This window comes from Triturus cristatus, chromosome 4_1 (genome assembly GCF_964204655.1).
Source record: "Triturus cristatus chromosome 4_1, aTriCri1.1, whole genome shotgun sequence".
In the NCBI taxonomy this organism is placed as follows: domain Eukaryota; kingdom Metazoa; phylum Chordata; class Amphibia; order Caudata; family Salamandridae; genus Triturus; species Triturus cristatus.
In genome coordinates this window covers 887,862,018-887,888,064 of record NC_140585.1, presented here as the reverse complement: position 1 = coordinate 887,888,064, position 26,047 = coordinate 887,862,018, and the positions used below count along the sequence as shown (strand labels likewise).

At 43.1% G+C, this 26,047-nt stretch overlaps 1 protein-coding gene across 4 annotated transcripts in view; it reads left to right on the top strand.

Moving 5' to 3' along the window:
- Positions 1-26,047, top strand: part of NRF1 (nuclear respiratory factor 1) — a 687,565-nt gene that overhangs the window by 60,639 nt on the left and 600,879 nt on the right. For all 4 annotated transcript variants that reach the window (XM_085653634.1, XM_085653631.1, XM_085653635.1 and 1 more), the window contains exons 2-3: positions 1,102-1,350; positions 4,088-4,202. In XM_085653634.1, the coding sequence (XP_085509760.1) occupies positions 1,134-1,350; positions 4,088-4,202 (332 nt within the window). In that variant the 5' untranslated portion in view covers positions 1,102-1,133. The remainder of the gene's footprint in view (positions 1-1,101; positions 1,351-4,087; positions 4,203-26,047) is intronic.

Here is a 26,047-nt window from a genome sequence, read left to right as displayed (position 1 = left end):
ACTCGAGGGAGTCAAAGGCCTTTTCGAAGTCTATTACTAAGCAGCCAGGCCTATGCCATATGTCAGTTGCGTTACGTTGGACCCTGAAAAGTCTCCGAATGTTTAAAGCCGTGCTACAGGTGGGGACAAAGCCATTTTGATCGATATGTACCAAGGTCCGGACCAGTGGAGCCAGGCGGGCAGCTATAATAGAGGCCAGGATCTTATCCGTATTGAGTAGTGCCAGCGGTCTATGAACCCAGTGTCTCCGGGTTTCTGTCAGGTTTGGGGAGGGAGACTAGCCGCGCCTCATTTTGGAAATCCGAGAGCGTGAAGTCAGTCAGCGCAGTGTTGTGCACTTTTAATAATTGTGGTGCCTGGGTCTCCGCATATGCTTTGTAGAACTCCACCAGTAGGCCGTCTGGGCCAGGGTCTTTCCCCGACGCCAGTGAGTGTATACCCACCCATACTTCTTCTAGGACTAGGGGCTCTTCCAGTTCGTCTCTTTGCTCGGGTGTGATTTGTGGTTGGGTAATGTCTCCTAAATACTTTGCACTGTATGTTCTTTAAACTGAAGATTATTAAATTGTCCCCAATGCAGTTGTTTCTTTTTCCATAAATCCACATTTTAGTACTACTTGGAGGTTGTGAACCTGGAAGGGGGGTTGTTTTCAAAAATCAGGGTTTCACATAGTATAGCAGCCCTAAAAGACGATGTAAGTTTCAGTCGAAATTGCTGTTTATTGTTCACAAATGGATAATTAACATACCACTGTAACTTTACTATAGTGACACAATTTCATGGATAAGTAATGGATGGTAATAAGACAGATACAAATGAAGAGCTTTGTGTACTTTGAAGAGGAGTGTTTGGCTGTCACCTTTCCTTAAGCGCATCCATAGTAATCCCTTTAGATGACCATGAAACTCAGATGTCCTGAAAGCATTTTTTTTATATGTAGCTCACCTTGCCACTAATGCTGTGGCATAGATTGTGCAATTCCAGCCAACTGTTATTTTAATATTGCTGTACTCAAATGTCAGCCCATTGATTTATTTCTCATCTGCCTGTTAATTGTGTTTAAGTGATGTGGCTTCTCTTTCTTTATGTCCCTTTTCTAGGTTCTTCTTACTTGCTTCCATATTAGTTATTAATGGAGGACCACGACCAGTCTGATCACATGGACACCATTGAAGCTCATGCAGTGGCCCAGCAGGTCCAGCAGGTTCATGTGGCTACATACACTGATCACAGCATGATGAGTGCAGACGAAGACTCCGTATCTTCGCCTGAGGACACTTCTTACGATGACTCTGACATTCTGAACTCTACAGCTGCAGATGAGGTCACTGCTCACCTGGCTGCAGCTGGTGAGTGGGGGTACCTTGAATTGTTTCTGGGCAGATCAGATGTGGTTGTTGTGTATTTAACCATTTCTGTGCCATAAGGTGGGATGGGTAAAGTTTTGTGTTCAGCGAATTTTTTCTTTGGTAATTTGTTTTTCCTTGGATGTGTCACACATGTATAGGCTTTCTGCTAATGGCTACTTTCAGCACTACTGGAAGTTGTATTCTTTTAATAATAGCATAGGTTTATGATATCATTGCCAAGATTTTAATGAAAATGCTTTTTTATGTGCCAAATTGAGTACTTTCTTTTTTTACACAAGCTGTAGGAAGTGCCCTGAGGGTATGTTTTCTGAATTCCTAAAGTAATGGTATGCTAAATTGGCATAGGGTTTACTTACCTTTGTTGGCTGCCCAGCACCTAAAGCACCATACAGTAAATTCCTACTTTATGCCCAGTATGTTACACCCATGCTTGAGTGTCCAGGTAACCCACGCACTGTCTCCAGATATAGGAAAATAATGCAATCTGGGTTTTTGCACATTAAGATATCTCTAGGTAAATGACAGTCACTTCTTAATATCCAGCTTGAAGGATTTGCTAAAAACTTTACTCTTGGTGAGAGGAGAGTACTCTTTCTCCTTCGCCCTCTCATATGTAATTAAGACTGCATTATACTTTTGTATTGCCCAGGGTCATCTGGAATTAATTGAAATGTGAAACATTTCATCATCTCACAATTGTGAAATCACACAGTCATGCTTTGTTGTATGACAGGATATTTTTGCGTTTAAATGTGAGGTATGTTTTTTAATATTATGTGAGGGTTGTTATGTATCGCAATTAGTTAAAAAAAAGTTTATTTTAATTTGTAGACAACCTTAAGGGAAAGTCTAGATGTTAAATTGCATAGTTGTGTTAATACATGAAGTTTGTAGTTACAGAACTGTTGTAAAAGTAACTGGCAGGTGTGTGTTACTCCATTACTGAATAGAAAACTGTTAGTGTTAAGGACATTTCTGTACAATGTTGCAAAACTTCATAGATTAGTTTATTAAAGTACTAAGGAATACATTTGGCAAATTAATTCTATTGTTACCTTTTGAGATGCGCAATACATTTTCAAATTCTTCACTTTAAAAAGCGCAAAGGAACAATTGCTGAGGATTGTATTTACACCTTGGTACTTGGGGACACCCAGTGACACTTTTAGTTTATAGTGAAGCCTAGTATTTCAGCCTGGAGTTTGGGTGAATTTGAACCCGTTTCTTTTTTTTTTTTTTTTAGTTCCGTTTACGAAATCTTGTGATAATCCACTTTAGGCAATAGTTTGCAAAATGGGTATGATTTGTGTCCTGTAGATGTTCATTTTTTGTGTAGTTCTTGACCAGTAAGCATCGACTTTGCAGATGTGAATTGAGCAGTGGTGATTTCTTCAAAATTCTACATTGTCCATGGGACAGTATGTTTCAGAAATCCACTTGTTTTAAAAAATCAATAGATTGTCTGATTTGAGGTGACTTGAGATGAGGTGGCAAATTATGCTACTCTAATTATTTTTCTTCACTTATGTCATGATTTACATTGTAGCCAGGCTCTGATTATAGGCTCTAGACTCTTAACATTACAGGGCTCTATTTATGTCATGCTTTCAAATACTCCTGAGCTTTGTATATTCTGGGGTCCTGTTTGTGCAATGGTTATACAAACTGTTCTAATTGGGATAAGGTTCTGAATAATCTAGCAGTGTCATTATGCGCAAATTCAGATAACACTAGTTCTGAATATTACAGTGGTTGGCTCTTTCCTTAATGTCTGAGAAAGGGTCTTTTGAATTGATTTGATGGAGGGACATATATTCTGTGAAGCATTCAGCAGATTTTGCAGTTTGTTACTCGAGAACACAAATTGATAAACCTCTGGTCCAGTGCCTGTGTTTCCAACTGAGAATATAGGAGATTGGTCGCAATGTGTAGTACTTATCAAACCACTTAATCCCGGCGTTTTGGTCATGCTTTTCTATGCCAAATTGCGATGATAAGCCCTCTGGCTTTAAGGATTATATCAATAATTCTGTGTTTTACATTTTACAAAAATATATATTCTCAAATTGAAAATGTATTTTGTTTTCGTAGTCCGAGCCTGTGTGCTTTGAGAACCATGACATAATTTAAGTTTCAACATAATCAGACACATAATTGGACACCTCACTACAAGGCACCTCAAATGGGACAATTCCGCCTGAGAGCCATATCGGACTAGGGTGATGAACCTGGGTCTGTCCTTTGTGAATTTCTTTGGAGAAGGGCTGAAACCCATTTAGTTTTGGTGAAACTGTATGATGGTTTTGCTCACACTTCTGAAGTAAAAGAATGCCAGCCTAATTTCCCTTTATATAGACTCGGATTAAAAATAGAGAGGACCCCGAAACTGTCAAAAAACACACAACACCAGACATGTCTGTATTTGCTTTGCCCTTATTTTTCGACTATATGTAGGCAGATCCAATCAAATTGTTTTTTTAAGGCCACTAAGTCGTTTGGGCAGCAGAAAGTTATGAGGGAGTGAGTCTGACTTCTTGTTCAGTGACCCAGCATTCCTCTTTGCCAGTTAAAGCATTGAAACTTAATTTGTTATCACTGAGGAGCAGACTGCCTCAGAATTTGCTTGTGTCCTCGGAGATCATAGCCAGAATGGCTACTCTAGTTTCTATATTTGATTGTTTCTGCTGCATTTTATCGAATTTCTCTTCAATTGCAGGACCTGTTGGGATGGCTGCAGCTGCTGCTGTAGCCACAGGAAAGAAGAGAAAACGGCCTCACATATTTGAACCAAATCCATCCATCCGCAAGAGGCAGCAGACACGGTTGCTAAGGTGAGTCTTTTGTTTGATCCGGAAATATGTATTTTTAATTAATGCAATTTCTATCCTCTTAAATGAAACATTTCCTAGCTATTGTAACAAAGTTTCAATTCTATTAAGGACTCTGAGGCAAGTATTATGCTTTGCTTTTTCCCTTTATTCATAGCAGCCCTTTTTCATTTACTCAAACAACTACATTTTCCATGGAAAACTGGAAATTGTAAAAGCAAACAATGGACAAAGCAGTCCCACAGTCCAACAGGTGTCCAATCACAGGGCAGTGTCCGCCTTATGGTCCTTCTCCTTTGTCCTTAATGCCTCTTTCGTCGCACGAGTCACGCCATTGCCCTTTTCTCACGAATCTTGTTTCTTAATTTCCATTCCTGGGAGAAATTCCAGCTGAAAAGGCTACACAATAAGCAAAGCATGGAAAATATGTTCGCTTTGACAGCGGCAAGTCTATACAATACACAGTGCATGCACGATACACTTTACTGAATCAGCATCATTTGACACTTGTAATTCAATATTTACTAATCACAGGGAGTGTTTCCCAGATGAGTAATCCATGTGTCGGATAATCCTCGCCTCCGAGTCCTTAATGGAATTGAACTTTTCGTTATGATAGCTAGGAAAGTTTTCATTCTATGTCAGGCCGGAGGCAAGGATCATGCTAGTTTAAAGTTTACTTGCCACCAAATAAGCCATATCCAACACTGGTTCAAAGTCGAACCTCCTTAAAGGTAGAATGAAAAGACCAATCGGCCATGTTCATGATATCTTCCATGCGGGCACCCAGGCTGAATGCCTTGGAGGCCATCGCTCCACAAGTGGAATGTGCACCAAAAATCTTTAGATCCACTCTAGCCTCTTGTATAACCCACCATGCCCAACGGGCTATGGTCGGGGAGGACACTTCTTTGTTTGGCTTCCTTAGGGCGATTAGGAGCTGCCTCTCACCTGTGGGCCTGAAGTCCACGGACATCTCCTCGTAAGCCCTAAGGCAGTGAACTACACACAGTTTAGGAGAGTCCGGAAAATCTGGATATTCTATAACTGTGATATAAGCGTTTGTATGCCTGCTAAGTGCAAAAGACACTCCAAAGGATGAAAAAGGCCTTCCAATAATGTGTAGGACGTGAACATCTGAAACCCGCCTGCAGGACTCCATGCAAAGCAACATCGCCAGCTCCGCCGAGAGTTCCATCCTTGACAGAAATCTATGATAGGAAAAGGTGAAGCACCTTATTAACATCCCAAAGAGCCGATTAATGTGGTTCCGGGGGCAAAGATAACTGTATGCTGTGTAGAAGCTGACACACACAAGGAGGTTCCTCCACAAGGGACCTTTCCATAGGAGCTGAACGGAAGGTGTTGATAGTGGTATGTCAGACCCTTCTGTGCTAAAGTGGCCAAGAAATTCAAGACTTGCAATGTCGGTGCCCACGGGATCATAACCGTGTTGTGCACACCTACGACACTATCTCTTTCAAGCGACTGGTATCTCTTGATGGTACCATCTGACCTTGCCTTTGACAAGAGGTCTTCAGCTTGTGTTGAAAGTCCTGGGAGCGACAATTGAACCCTGATATCTGCCATGCCATCCGATAAAGTGACCTCTCCAGCACCATCTGGTGTGGCGTACAATCCAGGCTGAGAAGAGTCGGAAATTGGGGGAGAGGGACTGCAAAACCCCAAACAAAGTTCCCGGAGAACCAGATGCCAAACTCTAGATTTAAAAATCGGGGTGACTGAAGCTACGTCTGCCCACTGATGCCTGAGCTGGGCAGATGCCCTGGTGATCACTGTAAACGGGGGAAACGCCTAGCCCGCTTCCTAGGCCTGCAGAAATGCATCCATGGCTGCAGCCAGAGGATCCACTCACCAGCTGAAGAACCTGGGTAGCTGATCATCCAATCTGTAGGCAAATAAGTTCGCTGAAAACGGACCCCAGCGGTGCTGAAGGCTGGCAAAGACTCCTGGATGGGGTTTCGAGAGGCTGGAGTCTCAGAAGGGACAGGACTGCTAGTCTGTTGCTGTTCTTTTGACCGGGGAGATATTCCGCTGTGACCAAGATCTGATTATCCAGGCAAAACTGCCAAATATTGGCCTCTAGATCCAAGAGTGCCTTAGAACGAATGCACACCCCCACAGTGATTTATATGCTTGACGGACTAAATATTGTCCATCTTTAACAGAACTGGATCTTGTCTTGATTCCAAAGGAGCTTGCCATAAGCTCTAAAGTGTAACCTCTGTTCTTGTGGGGACCACAACCCTACTGTGGAAAACTCACCACACTGCGCGCCCCAGCCTCACCCACTGGCGATCCGACTCTATATTGAGATCTGGGGCAGAGCCAAAAATCGATCTCCCGTTCCATGCTTCAGTGTGGGAAAGCCACCAGAGAATCTCTTCCTGCGTGTCATCAGAAAGTATGACCGACTGGGGATAAGTGAGACTCTTTCGCAGGTGTGCCGCTTTTGAGCACTGAAGCGCCCGATAATGCAGGGGGTCCCGGATATATGGCCTGGATGGAAATGAAAGGAGACCCACTAGGCGTGCAATCTGCTGCAAGGACACTTTATCTGGCCAGTGTTTTCTGAAGCTCATGCCCGTGGACACTTTCTGGGAGGGGAGATTTGGAGTAGCCTCGGTGGAGTCTATGCTGAATCCCAGGAAAATGCACTTTTTGTGAAAGTCAGGAGGTGTTACTTCTCGTTTATCACAAAGCCGAGGCTTTCGAGCCGGTTGAGTGCCACTGGCAGCTGCGCTAACAGTCTGGGATCCTGCATTAGTATTAACATGTTGTCTAGGTTAATAATGAGGCGGATCCCCTGCACCCTGAGGTGTTCCACTGCTGGTTTGAGCACCTTCGTGCAGTACCACAGGGCACAGGAGAGGCTGAAGGGTATTGTTTAAAGTATTCGGGCCACCTTTATTTGAAGGACAGCTGTTAAAGAATGGCTGTTTCTTTGAGCATTACTTAGCATTACGTAGCTGTGCATTCATGTAGCAGATAAAAACGTACCAGAATGGAGACCAGACCCAAGTGCAAAAATAATTTCTAATGTTGAACTACTGTATGAGGTTTTCCTAGGTTCTCTGTTGATCTTGTGTTACACCATATTTTTGGTCTTCTGTGAGAGCTTTGGTCTGTAACGTCTTTACAGCATTCCTGTGTTCTTCTAACCTTCCTTCATGTTCAGCTTTCAGCCACATACCTAGTCTTTCACGACCAGTCCCCCTGTGACTTTTTTTTAGTCCTGTAGCATAGCTCAACTAGTTAATGAATCAGCAGGTTGATATGTGTTGCTTCAGGCTACAATCCGGAAAGACAAAGTTCCCTTTTTAGGAGAAATAACTGTCCGCAGTTTCGGTTATGCCAAGGAAATTGATAGATATGTCGTATAACCTTTACGGTATTATGTGAGAAAAATTATTATTTCGTTCTTAGTAAGTATGAGTTTTTATAACCGCTATATCTTAAGCGGGGATCCAGAAAGCATATCCAGAGTAGCACATTAAGTCCTCTGCAGGACAAAAGGTTTGTGTTGTGCATTCACTGTGTATATCTATATCCATGCTACTGGCGGTCGCCAGTACGTAGACATAGTTAGGACCTATTTTCCATAGGAAATCCGCAACATTCTATTTTGAATAACGTTGGCGCCGATTGACGAATCTTCGCGAAATTTTACAAACTTTTGGCCAGCTCCGGTCTGCTCCTATCCTGAAAATTACACGGTGATTCGTCAAGCGGGGGCCAAGAAAAAAGGGGGGGGGGGGGGGGTCCCAAAACGCGTTTTCCCCATGCATTTTCCCATAGGACCTTTTGACACCGCTACAGTCCGAACTGCTGAACGGAATTACACCAAATTTGGCAAAGAGGTAGTCCTCAGTTCAGACTCGTGCCTTTTGCTTCAATGGTGTCAATCCGTTCAGTAGTTCCTGAGAAAATTAGAGTTAAAAGTACATATATATATATATGGCCTCGGAGGATCCGCGCACCCAGCGCGCACCCTGCCGTGCACGAGCTGTATTATAATTGGCTGTCAACACTCCAGTTCAGGAAGTGTTGGCAGCCATCATGCGCCTCGGTAGAAGAAACCTAAAAAACAAGTGCGAAAAACGCAAAAAGGGGGTAGGGTAGAAACACCCTGCTCAGGGGGTCCCACAAGGACCCCCAGCGCCAAAAATAATATTTAAAAAAAAAAAAAAATCGGCGAGATTTGCGCACCCAGCACGGTCTCCCGCTATGAATATGCTAATTTGCCCCTAGGGGCCAAATCTCGGGGGCATAATTAAAAAAAAAAAGTGTGGGGTCCCAATCCCCCCCACACTGCCCCGGGGACCGCCACCCCTGGGGCTTGAAATAATTTGGGGTGGGGGGGCTCTCAGGCCCCCCCAGGCCCCGCCACCCCCGGGGCTTGATATAATTTGGGGTGAGGGGGCTCTCAGGCCCCCCCAGGCCCGGGGACCGCCACCCCCGGGGCAACTTGTCAATGTGGGAGGGGGGGCCACGCGCCCCCCCCCCCCACCTCCCCTCCTGGAGCCTTGTATAGGCCCTGGGGGCCGGCTCCTGCAGTGTTGCAGTGTTGTAAAAAGGGGCGTGGCCTCTGAACACCTCTCTGCAACGCAGCTCCCTGGCACATAGTGGAGGTACCTGGTGGGCTAGTTGGCCCCCAGGGGACCGCAGGATTAAAGAGGAATTAATTCCCTAACTTAAAACGCGACACAGGGCGTGTTTGCACACGTCACCTCAGGCCCCGCCCCCTTCCTTCACCATTGTACAAATATTCCTCTAAAATCAGCCGAACTACGAATTCCGATTTACTCACCTGTTATCAGGAGAGAACCCAGTGCTGCATCTTTTAGCCCAGCACTGACACTGAAAAGTAATTCTAAGCGGACTTACCAGTAACTTGTATTTCCTTCCATAGGAATCCATTGTGTGCTTTTAAGTAGAAAAGTTTCTAAGTGTCTATTTTCACAAACTAAAAATATTCCTAAAAAATCGTCTGTATGACTTAAACACATTCTTTCAACTGTTTACAGGAGATTGGCCAGTGCTGGATCCAGGATCCACCACTGAGTAAGAAAAAGTAACGATAACACTACTTACCTGCTAAGTGAATTTTCTGCCATAGGATAACATTGGTGATTCTATGTGAAAATACTTCTAAGTGTCAAGTTTTAAAATACAATAATAATCCTTAAAAATCACTACTGTAACCAAAACGCTTTTACTCAACTGTTTACAGGAGATGTCCAAGGACTGAATCTAGGATCCAGTCCTGTGGTTAGAAAAGTAATCCATAAAGTAACTAATTGCATTTTACTAGAAATTCACATTGAGCTCAATGTTGCTTTGTGTTTGAAATTGTGTTGCCCATTGCAACAACTGTAACTACTGTACTTAAGTCTATTGCCTATTTGCAAAGTATTTAAACTAAAGTAATTCATTCTGAGAAAGTATATTTTGTATTGTAATGTATAATGTATTTAAAAAATAAAATATCTAAAAATAAACAGTTTAAACAATGTATATCAGTATAAAAAAAATCAGTATAACAATTTATACATTAAAAATTGTAATTTACAAAACCTTTGAAATTCACTGAAAAAACCATAGGTTTCAGGTCTGATATAGTTAGGAATTAGCATTTAAAAAACCTTTGAAATTCACTGAAAAAAACATAGGTTTCAGGCCTGATATAGTTAGGAATTAGCATTTAAAAAAACCTTAGAAATTCATTGAAAAAAACATAGATTTTAGGGGCGTTCTAGTTAGCTGGACATTTCACTCGAACAAAACCATTGAAATTCCTCCGATATAGTTAGTTGGACTAACTACATCTCGCACGCCCGCAATCCACTGCTGATGATGTCACATATTACATCATTCATGACCTGGTCCGTGACATCACTGATGACATCTCAAATGATATCACTAATGACATCATCCACGTGACAATCAGATACACCTCATCATACACTAGTATAACCTTTCATCACTCACTGTAAAATACAGAGTGCCAGATTTAAAACCATTGACACACCAATACAAGTTTCTAAACACCCACTCAGTGATTCCTAGATCTATACACACATCTAATCACTTACCTATAGATTCACTCATACATGCTGTCCATGAGCAATAGAACACTATCAAATATACTTATACACCTATATCGACATTGCACACCAGCACACATCCAAAACACTTATGAAGTCGTCCTACTCACTTATGCAAACAATGGATCATACTTACTTTTACTTAGCTATACACTTATAAAAACGCCACTTCATCTATTCATATAGATAATAGCTCATACTTAGTGTGTTATAAAATCACTATTACAACTATACAGTTATCCATACAGTCACTCATACAATTACTGAGTCTTATGTATATTTATTTATATACAACTGACACATACACTGGCTTTTATTTTTCTAGTTTGTTGGACATGTACCATTGAAACATATATTTGCTCATCGCCACACCCATAAAGATATTCACTCACCCAAACAACTGTTATAACATGTAGTTTTAACTTCATATACCTACTGAATCAACTATTCACACATCTTTGGGCAGTCACACCCCCCCACCGAACCACACACACATTCACTCTCCCATACAAATACTCCGTTAACTAATCAATAAATAATATAGACTTTCACGTAGCTAGTAACCAACTAGTGCAGCAGTTTACACAACAACTGACAGTGATACAGATATTCACACAGTTTAGTCAGTATCCAATATATTTAGTGAGACTATAAATTAGTCAAGTAAACAGTCAATCACACTGCTACTAAATCCTCCATCCAGATATTTATATATCCACTCATTCTGCAATGCAAATTATATATATATATATATATATATATATATATATATATATATATATATATTTCCAAAAAGGTCGTTGCGAAATCACCGCTCTCCTCCCTTTCGACGCCGGTGCCAGCAGCAGTCGCAACTCCGCTAGAAATGTCTTTAAACAGGATAAGATCTGAGAATTCCCAGGAAATAATCCAGCGGCACACCAAAGGACAACACAATAAGTTTTTATTGTGCTAAACGAACAGAACTACGCGTTTCGGCGAAGCCTTTGTCAAGTTAGTGACCTGTGCCCGAATTCCCCTAGAAATACAGGTCATGGTTAATAGACAAAGAAGAAACATTTTTTCGCATGATTAGGTTTGAACAAAAATCATCATAATATCAACGATAGTATTGCTTACATAACGAAAAATAAATGCTGTTAGTCATGAAATTAATTCATTGAAACACAATTCTGCCTGAAAGCAAATAAATAAATACGAGTAAAGATATTTCTCATGGATACAATGACGAGGCATTTTCTGCATCCTTATTCCAATTGGGATAGTCCTGTCTATATACGGGTAATGTACCCAGAATATATTCATGTTACAGGCAAGTGCCTAATCACATTTTCTATCTTCCAATAGAGACAATTCTACTCTTATACGGGTAATGTACCCCAAATAAATTCATGTTACAGGCAAGTGCCCAATTGTATTGTGATCATGAAAACATTTTCCAAATATAGATGTCTTATTCAAGGCAAGTGCCTATGCATAATCTAATCATAAGGACATATAATTAATAAGCAATATGTCAATTTCAAGTTCGACAAGAGCAGTTCAGCAATTTATCACAGCGATTAGTCTCCTGCCACAATATCTACATGACAATGTACACCATTACAAGAGGGGTTACTCAGGGGCATGGGTCAAAAACTGTTTGTAAAAAGTGAAAGTGACCCAATAATAAACATAATACTAATTAATACTAATGAATACACCAAGTGAAAGATGATCAGTATGTCAGGGCAGTATATATACGACACTACACTAAGTCTAGCTAGTGATGGACAGATTGAACAATAAATCAACGTTCAAAATAGATTCTTCAACAAATCATCCTTATGATTTTGCCCTTGACTCCCATACTTTAAAAAGGTGAAATGTTAAAATGTTACATTCAGATCGGGAGAACCAATAAAGGGAAGGCGGGGGAAAAAAGGGGGGAAAAAAAGGAAAAGACGACAAGATCTATTCCCCTATGTGAGTGGCCAGTTCTTCACCATAATTCATCCCATTGGGGATTTTGGTGTTGAGTTCGATAATGTACTTTGACTCAGTAATCCTTAGAAGTTTCTCTCGATCTCCACCTCTTGGAAGTGGTGAGATTCTGTCAATGCCGAAAAATGTAATCAGTTCAGCATTGCTCTGATGTTTATCTTGATAATGCCTCGCTACAGGGTAGTTGAGGTCGACATTAGTCACCGCTCTCATGTGCTGCAATATACGGGTCTTTAATTGCAATTTGGTGCTACCCACGTAGTTGTTGCCGCAGGGGCATTCCAGGACATAAATTGTATAGTCACTGGTACAAGTTATGAATTTACTGATAGTTTTTCTTATTTTTTTGTTGTTGTGCCCTACGGTATAGCTGTCACGATTGTTACTATGCTTGCATGCTTTGCAAGAGCCACACTTTTTGAAGCCCTTCGCAGTTCCCAACCACGTGATGTTATCCTGTGTATTCTGGTAACTATGTACAAGTTGGTCTTTAAGGGACTTGGATTTTTTATATGTTATTAGAGGTGTGGTGCCTATATCAGTGCCAATTATGGGGTCAGATTCAAGTAATCCCCAATGTTTCTTCATTATGTACCTTAAAGTGTTAGATCTGCTATTGTAGGTGGTAATAAGCCTAGGTATCACTTTCTTTCTTCATTTTGATACGCGAAGAGAAAAGTGCTTCATTGCGTGAGATACTCTCAACTTTCTTAGTTGCCATGGAGATTACCTTTGGCAAGTAGCCTCTTTGTTTAAATCTCATCTCCATGATTCGTTTTTCTTTGGAGAAGCCACCTTCCGTGTTACAGTTCCTTCGAGCCCGAAGGAACTCTCCAAAGGGAATGCTATTTTGTAGTGGTACAGGGTGATTGCTATTGGCGTGAAGCAACGTATTTCCTGAAGTTTCTTTTCGGAAAAGGGTGGTCACTATCCGATTATCCTCTATATTAATGACTACATCCAGAAATTCACAATATGATGTGCTGATGGAGTGAGTAAATGACAAATTTAGGTCATTATTCCCCAATTTATTTATGAATTCTTGTGCCAAATCTAGAGGTCCATCCCATATCAGGAACAGGTCGTCAATATACCTGATCCAGATTGGGATGTGTTGTATGTATTTCTCATTTTCATCCACCCATACCACACATTCCTCCCACCACCCTAGAAAAAGATTCGCTAGGCTGGGTGCGAAAGATGTTCCCATCGCAGTTCCGGACTTTTGGCGATACAATGTTTTTTCAAAAATGAAAATATTTTCCTCTAAGCAGAAGAGCATCATCCTCTTCAACATTTGGGTGTGTTCCCACAGTGATATGTGCCTTTGTTTTAAAAAGTACATACAAGCCTCAACACCTTTTTGTTGATCTATACACGTATAGAGGGAACATACGTCTAAAGCTATCATGTGATAGTTATTTTCCCATGTAATATTGTGCATTCTGCGTAGAAAATCAGTGCTGTCTCTGCAATATGATCTTAGTTTTGTGACATAGGGTGCAAGAAAGAGGTCTAGGAAGATCGAGGTATTTTCTAACAATCCTCCATTTGAGGATACGATTGGTCTTCCCGGTGGTCTGGTGGGGTGCTTGTGAATTTTGGGTAGTAAGTAAAAACATGGAACACGTGGATTTTCATTTCTCAAAAAGGAGAATTCATCTGCAGACAATAAACCACCCACCCGCCAACTTTCTAGCAGTGTGTGGTAGTCTACAATTGAAGCTCTATAAGTCCCCCAGCTTATCTCCTCATAGCATGAGGTATCATTCAATTGTCTTAAAGCTTCTTGATTGTATTGGGAGACGTCCATAACAACCACATTGCCCCCCTTATCTGAGGGTTTAATTATTATGCTGGTGTCATTGGAGAGAGCTCTCAGAGCTTTCCTTTGTGTTTTGGTTAAATTGTCATCATTTCTTCTGATCTTCTGTTCCTTTAGTTTGTTGATTTCCCAAATCATAGTTTGGTTAAATGTCTCGATATTATCATGCGGGACATTTGGGTTAAATTTGGACTTAGATCTTAAGCCTGTACACTATGTCGCATCTGGTCTGCATCCTGAATTAATTAATATTCTGCTTTTCTCTTTGACAGACAACTCGGTCACATCTTCCTCCATTTGTTGTAAGTTCATAATAAGGTTTGCATCTTCAATATTAAGGTTAAGATCATCTTCTTCTAGTGCACAGCCCATTCTCGGTAATTTAGATTTAGTATTTATTTTGTAGATCTTCATAAGTTTCAACTTACGGATATATAGGAACAAATCAATCCGTGTATTGACAAAGTTAATGTCCGTTGTGGGGCAAAAAGAAAGCCCTAATTGTAGTAGTGATACTTCTTCTGCTGTGATGTCTCTAGAAGACAGATTAATCACTGATTTATCGGTCTGTTTATCCGTGGCGGATAATAGTGATGTCGATTTGATCCTACCACCACGTCTATTCTTTAATCGGAGTCTTTTCTTGTTCCTGCTCCTCTCCCTCTTTTTGCGCCTCTTCCTTTTCCTCTTCCTCTCTTGGATTGAGGTCTCTCTTCCTGATCCTTCCTCTGTTTTAGAATTTGGAACTCGTGCAAGAAGGTCAGGGGACTTGCTCCTAAAGGGATACTTTGGACCTCTGTGTCCGAACTTAATTCGGAACTGGAACCGGTTGATACTAGTTCTTGTTGTCTTTGTCGTTGGATAATGTGTAAGTTTCTCTGTGCCCAATCAAAGCGTTTCGCATATGTTAAGATGCGACCTTCAGCATAATCTTTCTTGTCCCGCAATAATTTTCTCTGTTTTTTAGCCTTAATGGTGTCTTCATAGGTCTTTAATTTACCAACCAATTGTTTCTGAAAATCAATAACCGCTTTTTCAGTATTGAATTTCTCCAGATCTTGTCTCCGTTCTAATAGTTCCTTCCTGGTAGTTTCCAAATCAATTTTTGCGTACTTTACCAGCATCTCCAACATGCCTTTGCATGTTTTGGTCATGAACGACGGCCATTCTTTCAATAATTCCGGGTTTGGGTTCTCATAGGTTGGGATTATAGCGATTCTGAGTCCTCTAGGTACGCTATTTACTTCTATATAGTTGGTCAGTGAAGTAATTTCCCACCATTTATTTATCTCTCTTTTAGATAACTTCTCAAGTTGGGATAACTTTTGTTTTAAAGAAAATTCCACTGTGTTACCACCAACACTTGTTATGGTTGGGACGCTAGCGTTGTCTAGGCCTTCATCAAACAAGGATAGCGCTTCATTCCTTCTTTGTGTCTCCCATTCATTCATGTTAGAGTAAACAAAAAGTCAATTCACAGCGTGTCCAACGGCACCCAGTGCAACTTTTCAACACGGGTGCTGCGTCTGCTTCGATATTGTTACAATTCCGGAAGCGTAAGCAAATGCGAGATACAGACAGAGATACTGTCATAAACCCCACCCTCCGGTGCGAATTCAGGACGCTTCCCCGCCTGATCCCACAGATGCTCGCTTACCCTTAGTAACGTGATAGTAGTGCTTGAAGCGGTGGGAGCAGTTCAAATTTAACGTTTCCAAAAAGGTCGTTGCGAAATCACCGCTCTCCTCCCTTTCGACGCCGGTGCCAGCAGCAGTCGCAACTCCGCTAGAATGTAACATTTTAACATTTCACCTTTTTAAAGTATGGGAGTCAAGGGCAAAATCATAAGGATGATTTGTTGAAGAATCTATTTTGAACGTTGATTTATTGTTCAATCTGTCCATCACTAGCTAGACTTAGTGTAGTGTGGTATATATACTGCCCTGACATACTGATCATCTTTCACTTGGTGTATTCATTAGTATTAATTAGTATTATGTTTATTATTGGGTCACTTTCACTTTTTACGAACAGTTTTTGACCCATGCCCCTGAGTAACCCCTCTTGTAATGGTGTACATTGTCATGTAGATATTGTGGCAGGAGACTAATCGCTGTGATAAATTGCTGAACTGCTCTTGTCGAACTTGAAATTGACATATTGCTTATTAATTATATGTCCTTAGGATTAGATTATGCATAGGCACTTGCCTTGAATAAGATATCTATATTTGGAAAATGTTTTCATGATCACAATACAATTCGGCACTTGCCTGTAACATGAATTTATTTGGGGTACATTACCCGTATACGAGTAGAATTGTCTCTATTGGAAGATAGAAAATGTGATTAGGCACTTGCCTGTATCATGAATATATTCTGGGTACATTACCCGTACATAGACAGGACTATCCCAATTGGAATAAGGATGCAGAAAATGCCTCGTCATTGTATCCATGAGAAATATCTTTACTCGTATTTATTTACTTACTTTCAGGCGGAATTGTGTTTCAATGAATTAATTTCATGACTAACAGCATTTATTTTTCGTTATGTAAGCAATACTATTGTTGATATTATGATGAGTTTTGTTCAAACCTAATCATGCGAAAAAAATGTTTCTTCTTTGTCTATTAACCATGACCTGTATTTCTAGGGGAATTCGGTCACAGGTCACTAACTTGACAAAGGCTTCGCCGAAACGCGAAGTTCTGTTCGTTTAGCACAATAAAACGTATTGTGTTGTCCTTTGGTGTGCCGCTGGATATTATATATATATATATATATATATATATCAAGATTCGTCTCCAGCTTCCACGTCACCTCGGAAAGACGAACACAGACCCATATATCAGTGCAGAAGTTTGTTTTATTTCATTTCACCCAACACTGCCGCCATTACGCGTTTCGGCCTGCAAAGAGGCCTTGATCACATGACATGTGAGGACGACATTCACATATTTAAAGTGCTAGTGCATGATCACGTGGTACACAATGATTAGGTCACCATAGACATAGAAACGGTCAAAAATCGTTTTAGAACAGTTGTTCATGGTTAACGTAGTGTCGAAAAAGGCACAAAGCATCGAATCATTATTATTGCTCATCATAATAATTAATATCATAAACTTGTTTTGGTACTGTGTAGATAAATAGTAAAGTGAATACAATTCACCTACTACGAAGAAAACTGAAACAATGTTCAATTTTAAACACATCATATAAACATATATATAGAGATATACATAGATCAATAAATATAAATATTTAGATATATGATTAAATAAATAAATATATAAATATATATGCATGTTCTTATTTGTATAATAAATAAGATAAAAGAATAAAACCCCAGTGGGTATATTCTAAAATTTTCTAATCGTAGGTTAAAATCCATGAATGATGATGGTTCAACAATATACACAAGTCCTTCACATAGTTTCAAAAACAGAATAACATAAAGTGCTGGTGCTTTAACCTGAGAATGATGTTAACATTTTTGAATCAAAGCCGTTTCTTTAAAACAAGGGTGCCTATGCTGAATAAAAAGGTGCTAACCCAGTGTCTAAAATATACGTAAAAATTACAATGTATTGCTGTGTTTGTTAAAAGAATAGAGGAAGGGATTATCAAAGGATACTACGATGTCTCGTCTATCATTTATCATAAGGGATATAGTAGGCTTAGGGACAGTACTAGTGCCTAATGTTGTTGTCATAGGCACGTATAGAAATCCTCATTGGCGTTAAGCCCGTTGGGTGACTTGGTGTCTAATTCTAGAATGTATCGGGTTTCTAGTTTGCGTAACATGGCTTCACGGTTGCCACCACGTCTGAGTGGCAATACACAATCTATTGCGAAATATTTCAAATGCTCAATGATATTGTTGTGACTTTCTTTGAAATGTCTCGCGACTGGATAAGCAGGGTCACTGTTAGATATAGCTCTGATGTGCTGGAGTATCCTCTTGTGGACCTGCAACTTGGTACTGCCAACATATTGCAGGCCACAGGGACACCTCAGCACATAAACAGCGAACTCTGTTTTGCAAGTTAGAAATTTGCTTATCCTTCTTTCTTCCATATGGAATGGGGTTCTGTATGTAGTTGTGCTGACACCATGTTTACAAGCTTTGCAATTCAGCCAATTCTTGTTTGGAATAACCTCTGGACTGCTTTTAACCAAGTCACTCGACATGGAACGTGCTTTTCTGAAAGTAATGTTGGGAATTGGTGCAGTCTTTTTTCCTATCACTGGGTCATTGCAAATGAGATTCCAATTATGTCGGATTATTTTGCGGATAGTGCGATGTTGTCGATTGTAAGTCAATATCAGTCTAGTTGGCTCTGTGGTCAAATTATCAACAGAAATGGGGGCCATCTGTTTGTTTTTCAGGGCATCAGTTCTGGATGTAAGATTGGCTCTCCTGATTGCCTGATCAATTACCTTTGCCGAGTAACCCCTGGCTAGAAATCTGTCTACTTTCATTTTGTGCCATTAGACATTCCTCATGCTGACTACAAATTCGTCTGATGCGCAACATTTCCCCATTGGGAATGCTGCGAATCAGGTGGCCTGGGTGATGGCTAGAGGCGTGGAGTATAGAGTTCCCAGCTGTGGGTTTTCTATGGAGTCTAGTTTGGATCTGATTCTCCCAAATATAAATCTCCACATCCAAAAAAGTGATGATTTCCCTACTGATATTGACTGTGAAATCAAGATTCAAAGAATTGACATTAATCTGATCTACAAAGTTTCTGGCCTGTGTTTCAGAGCCCTTCCAGATAATGAACAAGTCATCAATAAACCGGTACCAGCAGATTACATGAGTGGTTAATAGTTCAGAGTATGTTGATCTGAGGACTTGCTCCTCCCACAGTCCCATATGCAAGCAGGCATAGCTGGGAGAGAAGCAAGCCCCCATTGCAACACGTCTGACCTGTTGATATACCTGATTTTGGAACATGAAGAAGTTATTATGTAAGCAGGTGTGTATCATGGTCACCAACATTTTGTTATGATTACTCATATGAATCGATTTGGTACCAAGGTAGTATTCCACTGCCTTGATGCCGTCCTGATGGTGAATGCTGGTGTACAAACTGGTAACATCAAGTGTTATCAATAAACAATCCGGATCCCATGTAATGTCTTTGATCTTATGTAGAAAATCGCTGGTATCACGGATATACGATGGCAGCTGCTTTACATGTTCTTGCAGGAAGTAGTCTACATATCTATAGGTATTTTCAGTGATGCTGTTCCTTGCAGATATTATAGGTCTGCCTGGGGGTCTTTCAAAGTTCTTGTGCACTTTGGGGATGAAGTATATGACTGGTATGACGGGGTGGTCATTTTTGAGAAATTAAAGTTCATCAACACTTATCAGGCACGCACTTCTCCAGGCAGTCAATTTTAAATAGAAATCGCACCACATTTGTTTCACCTTGCCAACCTCACTTCTCTTATAGCAGTTATGATCATTCAACTGGCTCATTGCCTCTTCCAGATACAGTTCTCTTGACCATAAAACAATGTTTCCCCCTTTGTCTGCCTGGCGCACTATAATGTTGCCATTAGATTGGAGCTTCTTGATCAATTGAGAATAACATTGGTTTTGGTGCGTGTATTTACGTTTAGAGTAACCAATAGATTTGTACAGTTTTTTTAATTCAATTGTGGTTAATTCTGAAAAGATGTCAATGTTGTCATGAAGCATGATGGGGGTAAAGATATATATATATATATATATATATATATATATATATATATATATATATATATATATATAACATATTTAAATAACGAACCAAACCACATTCACTGGATGATGTCATCAGTGATGTCATTTGAGATGTCATCAGTGATGTCACAGAGCATGTCATGAATGATGTAATATGTGACATCAGCAGTGGATTGCGGGCGCGCGAGATGTAGTTAGTACAACTAACTATATCGGAGGAATTTCAATAGTTTTGTTCGAGTGAAATGTCCAGCTAACTGAAACACCCCTAAAACCTATTGTTTTTTCAGTGAATTTCTAAGGTTTTTTAAATGCTAATTCCTAACTATATCAGGCCTGAAACCTATGTTTTTTTCAGTGAATATATATATATATATATATATATATATATATATCTATATCTATCCTGGTTCTTATTAATTTATTTTTAAATAACTCGAACCTTGCCCACAAGATGTTAAAGCACTTTTGACATGAAACAATTCAAGATAAAATGAGTAAAAATGCATACAAATTGTTTTGCATAGAACAGCGAAGGGGTGTCAAAAGAATGGGTACCATGTTTCTCATACAAGCTTGTAATCCTTGTGCATATTATTAAACTGTAGAACAGGCTTTTGTCCTTTTCTTGACCAACAGGTGGCTCTTTTAGACCAGCAGTGGCGAAAAAATGGTGACTATCTTAAACAAGCATTTCCATAGCCAATAGGTCTCGCCTTTGGGACCTTATAAGTGTTAAGCTATGCAACAGTTGCATAACTAAATACTTATAAGGTCCCAAAAGCAAGACCTATTGGCTATGCAAAGCGGTCGTGGGGCTGTGAAACTGATTGCGATCACGATCAAACATCAAAGCGGCAGCGAAAGTGAAAGTAATCGTGGTAAAGCGCGCGCGCCCGCGCACATGCACTGTAGCTCTAGGCTGGCCTGGTAGCACTTTTTGGAGCCCTCTCAATAAGTCTCGCCAGACCAGCGCATGCGCTGGGTCAGGCGAGACCTAAAAAGCAATAGCACTGTTGGTGCGCACACCGCACATGCCCCTGTACCTGCTCTCCTCTGCTGACAAGATTTGCAATTCTTTCAGGAGCAAACCTGCTCATTAGTCTGTGGAAAAACAGAACGTGCCCATATACTATAGCGAGGAGAAAGGGATAAGATCGCGTTAGAGTGGTAAATGGACATCTGTGGAGTGAGTGCTAAGGAATGTTGTATTCTAAAGGTTTTGCGTGTTCTCTATTTTTTATTTTTTTATTTTTCAAATTCAAAGGTTCACTGTTTTTCACAACTGTCATTTAGATCTCAATTTCAGACTTAAGATATTTGCAGAGAGGTCTTCAGAATTCACAGAATTTCTTCCTTATGCCATTTTGTTTTAATTACATTTGAACACCTTTTAGAGCGTTATTAATATAGGCTAATATACAGGTAGTGGGAGAGGTAGGCATCATATTCTTTCTCTAATGCAGATTCTGAGTACCCTTCCGCAGACTCCAGCGAACTTGGTAAATGCATGCATCCTTGAAGTTATATACACTTGTATAAGTCTGGTATTTCTTCTGACACACTGATAATCCGGGTAACAGGGTATGTTTCTGATCTATGGACCGTAATGAACCTGGTCATGGAATGTATCCCTGACTCATTTTACCACCTCTAACTAGATCTGTTTCAATTCTGTTACTAGCTATTCGCGCAGATTCAAGTATCTTTAAGAAAGTGTAGTAGACTGATCTTTAACCAACATAGTCTTTCTCTATGCTAGTAGATGTGTTTTAGAACCAAGAGGTCTTTCGTTGGTAGATTGCTGTAAAAAACCTATTGCGTTAACTCTTGGGGCATTTCTGTTGAAACTTCTGGACTTAAATTAGTGAGCTTCCTTTTACCTCTGAGTACATAGAATGAAAACAATCCCCTAAATATTTTATACAACCTGGGTTGGACTGCAAAGCAGATAAGCACCTACCTGCCCAATTGTCATTTTCAACTGGAACACTTTAGACCTAACTTCACACTCTTTTGGCGTTAACAGACTGTTAAATGTCTCAAAATGCAAGCTTTTCAGAAGAATGTGGTTGTGTGGATTGAGCACGACGATAGACCTAGAAACGCAAAAAAAAACAGCACAAGGTCAAGTGGAATTGTGGTGTGCTATGCGATACTTTGTTTTTTTTTTTTTTTTTTTTTTTTTAAACCGTTTATTGCAGTTTGAAAAAGTTACAGGTATGGGCCTACAACCACTCGGCCGGCCTCTAGAGTGACAAAAGCATATTGCATACATACAGTAAGAGTCTCTTGGCAGTGCAGCTTAGCAAAACAGGAGAAATCAATGTTGCAGGCCGCATAGCTCCATGCCCACAGTACGGTTCCCTTTTATCAAAACAAAACAACACAAAAAACCACACCCGCAAGGCAACCCGCGATCCAAAGTGACAGCACGTGCTCCATAAGTGGGGGATCCCAACCAGCAGCAGAACTCTGGAGAGGGGAATGGGAATAGATCAGGGACTGGGGGACCGCGTGCCCAAGGCCAAGGGAGGGGGGCCATCTAGGGAGACGGAGCAGGCGAGGCAGCCGGTAGCTGTGGCGGCTCACAAATACCCCCGCGGTAGGCGTTCCAGGGGCCCCAGATTTTCACCCACGCCCCAGGCTTACCCCTCGCCACATACACCACCTTTTCACGAAACATACACCAATCCATATGTTCTTTCCAGGCCAACACCGCAGGGGGCCTCTGGGATCCCCACAATTGAGCAATGTCACGCTTAGCTATCATGTATCCCAGAGTCACCCACCGCGTCTGCGGGACCGAATAGTCATTTGGTTCCCACACATTCAGCAAGCATCTCCTCGCTTCAGGCAACAGCACGACACGCGTAACCACACGCAGGACCTCATGCACACCATGCCAAAATCGCTCCACCTTTGGGCACTCCCACAGTATATGCATGAAAGTTGCCAACGCGCCACAGCCACGCTTACACATTCCGTCACCAGCAAAGCCCATACGTAGAAGCCTTGGCCCCGTCACGTAAACCCGGTGAAGGATCTTAAGCTGGACGAAACGAAGGCGAGCCGGGATGGCCACTTCTTTTGGAGAGGCCACCGCGGAAATCCAATCCTCGTCGTCCAGCTCTAGCCCATCGGCAACCCAGGCCTCGCGGAGACTAGTCAGCAGGCACGATCTGTCGTTGATCAGTTTTTTATATATGAGGGAGATCGTGCTGTCTGGGACATGGCCATCCAGCACTCTGTCCTCCAGGGGGGAAGACTCCGGAATGGACGCGACATCCGGGAAGACGGAGCCCAGCGCATGGCGGACTTGTAGGTACCGAAAGTACTCACTGCCCTGCAGCTGAAACTCCGTCTGCAGCGTCGCAAAAGTCTTGAATCCCCCCCTCGTCCAGAGATCTCCCACAGTGCTGATTCCGATCGTGTCCCACTTCTCAAAGCCCTTCGATGTCCACAGGGAGCCCAACCTCTCTGACGCATATAGCGGTGACGCCCGGGTCAAACGGTCCTTCCACCCCATAGCTGCATTAGCCGCGTGCCAGACACGCACCATGACACGCGTCGGTCCCGTCAGACGGGGGTTGGGCGCGGCAGAGTAAAGCGCTCGATTGTAGTCGCCACCGGGCAGGAGCATCTTGTCCATCTCAAACGCCGGGTTCAAGGCGGGCCCGTAAAGGCCATGATTAATTGCAGCCAGTTGGGTGGCCCAGTAATACCGTTTAATGTCCGGGAGGGCGACCCCCCCATCGTACCACGGGAGCGTCAATTTAGCCAGAGCAATGCGCGGCCTCCCGTCCCAGAACAGGCGCCGCTGGAGGCCCTCCACCTCACGGAAGTAGCGTGCCGGAACCAAGTCCATAGTATTCTGGAGGGCGTAGAGGAAGCGCGGCAAGGACATCATTTTAAACAAGGCCGCTCGGCCGAGCGGCGAAAGCGGCAGACGCCGCCAGCGCACCACGTCCTCCTTCAAGCGCTGGAGGGGGGGCAGCAAATTCCGCTCATAACGGGCCTCCGGGTCAAGAGTGATATATATCCCCAGGTACCGAAACCCCTGGGAGGCAATCTGGATCGGACAGTCCCGTGGTAGGACCGGAGCCTCCCCGGAAAGCACATATACACAGGATTTCGCCCAGTTGATGACAAGGCCTGAGTTGCGACCGAATGAGCGCAAAACATCAACCAGGACGATCAGTGATTTACGCGGGGAGGCGAGATAGAGGAGGATATCATCAGCATAGAGGGACACACGGTCCTCATGCTCGGGGGTCCAGCGGAGACCACGGATGGAAGGGTGCCACCGCAGCCACTCCGCCAGGGGCTCCAGGGCCAGTGCAAACAGGAGAGGTGACAAGGGGCAACCCTGTCGCGTGCCCCGCCCCAGCGCGAACGGGGCCGAGACTCGCCCATTTACCACCACCTGCGCCAAGGGTCCCGAGTACAACAATTTGACCCAGCTAATAAAGCCCGGTCCAAATCCAAATTTCGCCAGCATCGCCCAGATGTATGACCACTCAAGCGTGTCAAACGCCATGGTGGCGTCCAAGGACGTCAAGATGGCCGGCTCCCGCACAAATGGGACACGCGCGAGCACACCGTGCAAGCGCCGTAGATTGAGCGCCGTGTTGCGGTGTGGTATAAAGCCAGATTGGTCTTGGTGGACCAAGTCGCCCACCACGCCAACCAACCGGTTGGCCAACACCTTGGCGAGGATTTTGGGCTCCGCGTTCAAGAGCGAGATCGGCCTATAGGATGCGACCCGTTCACGGGGCTTCCCCTCCTTGTGGATCACCACGATTGTAGCCAGACGCTGGTCCGGCGGGAGGGAACCCTGCGAATGTGCCGCCAGGAACATCGCACGCAGGTGGGGCGCCAACACATCCGGGCGTAGCTTGTATAGTTCGATGGGGATACCATTGGGGCCCATGGCCTTGCCGGATGCAACCGAGCGAATAGCCAAGGCAATTTCGTCCGAGGTGGGAGGAGCGTCCAGCGAATCCCTGTCCTCCACCGTAAGGGAGGGCAGTGCGATGTCCCGAAGCAGGGCATGGGAATCTTCCTCCGAGCAGGGGGAAACCGGGGAGTAGACTAAGCGGAAATAATCCGCAAAGCAGGAGACAATGGCTTCCGGCTCGGTGACACACGCACCATCCGCACTCTCAATCAAAGGAACCACGCGACTCGCTCTCTCCCTCTTGTCCAACCACGCAATCAATTTGCCAGCCTTATCACCCACATCATACAATCGCCCCTGCTGCTCTCGACTGAGGCCCCTGGCCGCCTCCGTGACGAGGGCCCGATAGGCCGCCTGCTTTAGGTGTAGAACATGCAGCTTGGCATCTGTTACCCCGCTCCCCAGGTCACCCTCCAGTTCTGCAATCTCGGCCTCTACCCGGGTCACCTCCTCCCGCTCGCGCCGCCGGGCATGGGAGATAAAGGAGAGGGCCTCCCCTCTAAGAACTACCTTAAAAGCCTCCCACAGGGAGATGGCCGAAGGGACCGACCCCACATTCTCGTCGAAATAACGCTGTAAGGATTTGATCAAATCGGCACGAATGGTGGGGTCGCGCAAATACCATGCATTGATTGGAGCCACCCTGCCATCCCCCCTCGGGAAGACATCGAAATGTAACAGCAATGGGGAGTGGTCTGAGATACCCCGCGCCAGATGGCGCACCTCCCCCACCCTCCCTGCATGGGCCGCCGGGACAAGGATGTAATCAAGCCGCGAGAGGCTACCATGGGCACCCGAGTGGAAGGTGTATTGCCGCTGTGCGGGATGCTTTAGTCGCCAGCAATCCACCAGGCCCAACGTGTCTAAAAGGCCGGGCAGCCACGCCTGTGCCCGGGGGAGGTCCCTGGGGGGATGGCGATCCATAGACCCAGAAGCTACCGCATTAAAGTCCCCTCCAACCACCAGCAGGCCACTCGGAAGGTCCAGGAGGAGGTGCCCCAGGTCCGCAAATGTGGTGGCTTGTAGCCCAGGCGGGACGTACACTGATATCAAAATAAACACTCTACCCTCCATTCTTCCCACCAGGACAGTGTAGCGTCCCCTCTCATCATGGCGCACCTCATCGATCTCCAACGGGAGCGAGTTCTTGATCATAATACCCACCCCCCGCGAGCCCGAAGTGAAGCCAGAATGGGCCGCCAAACGATAG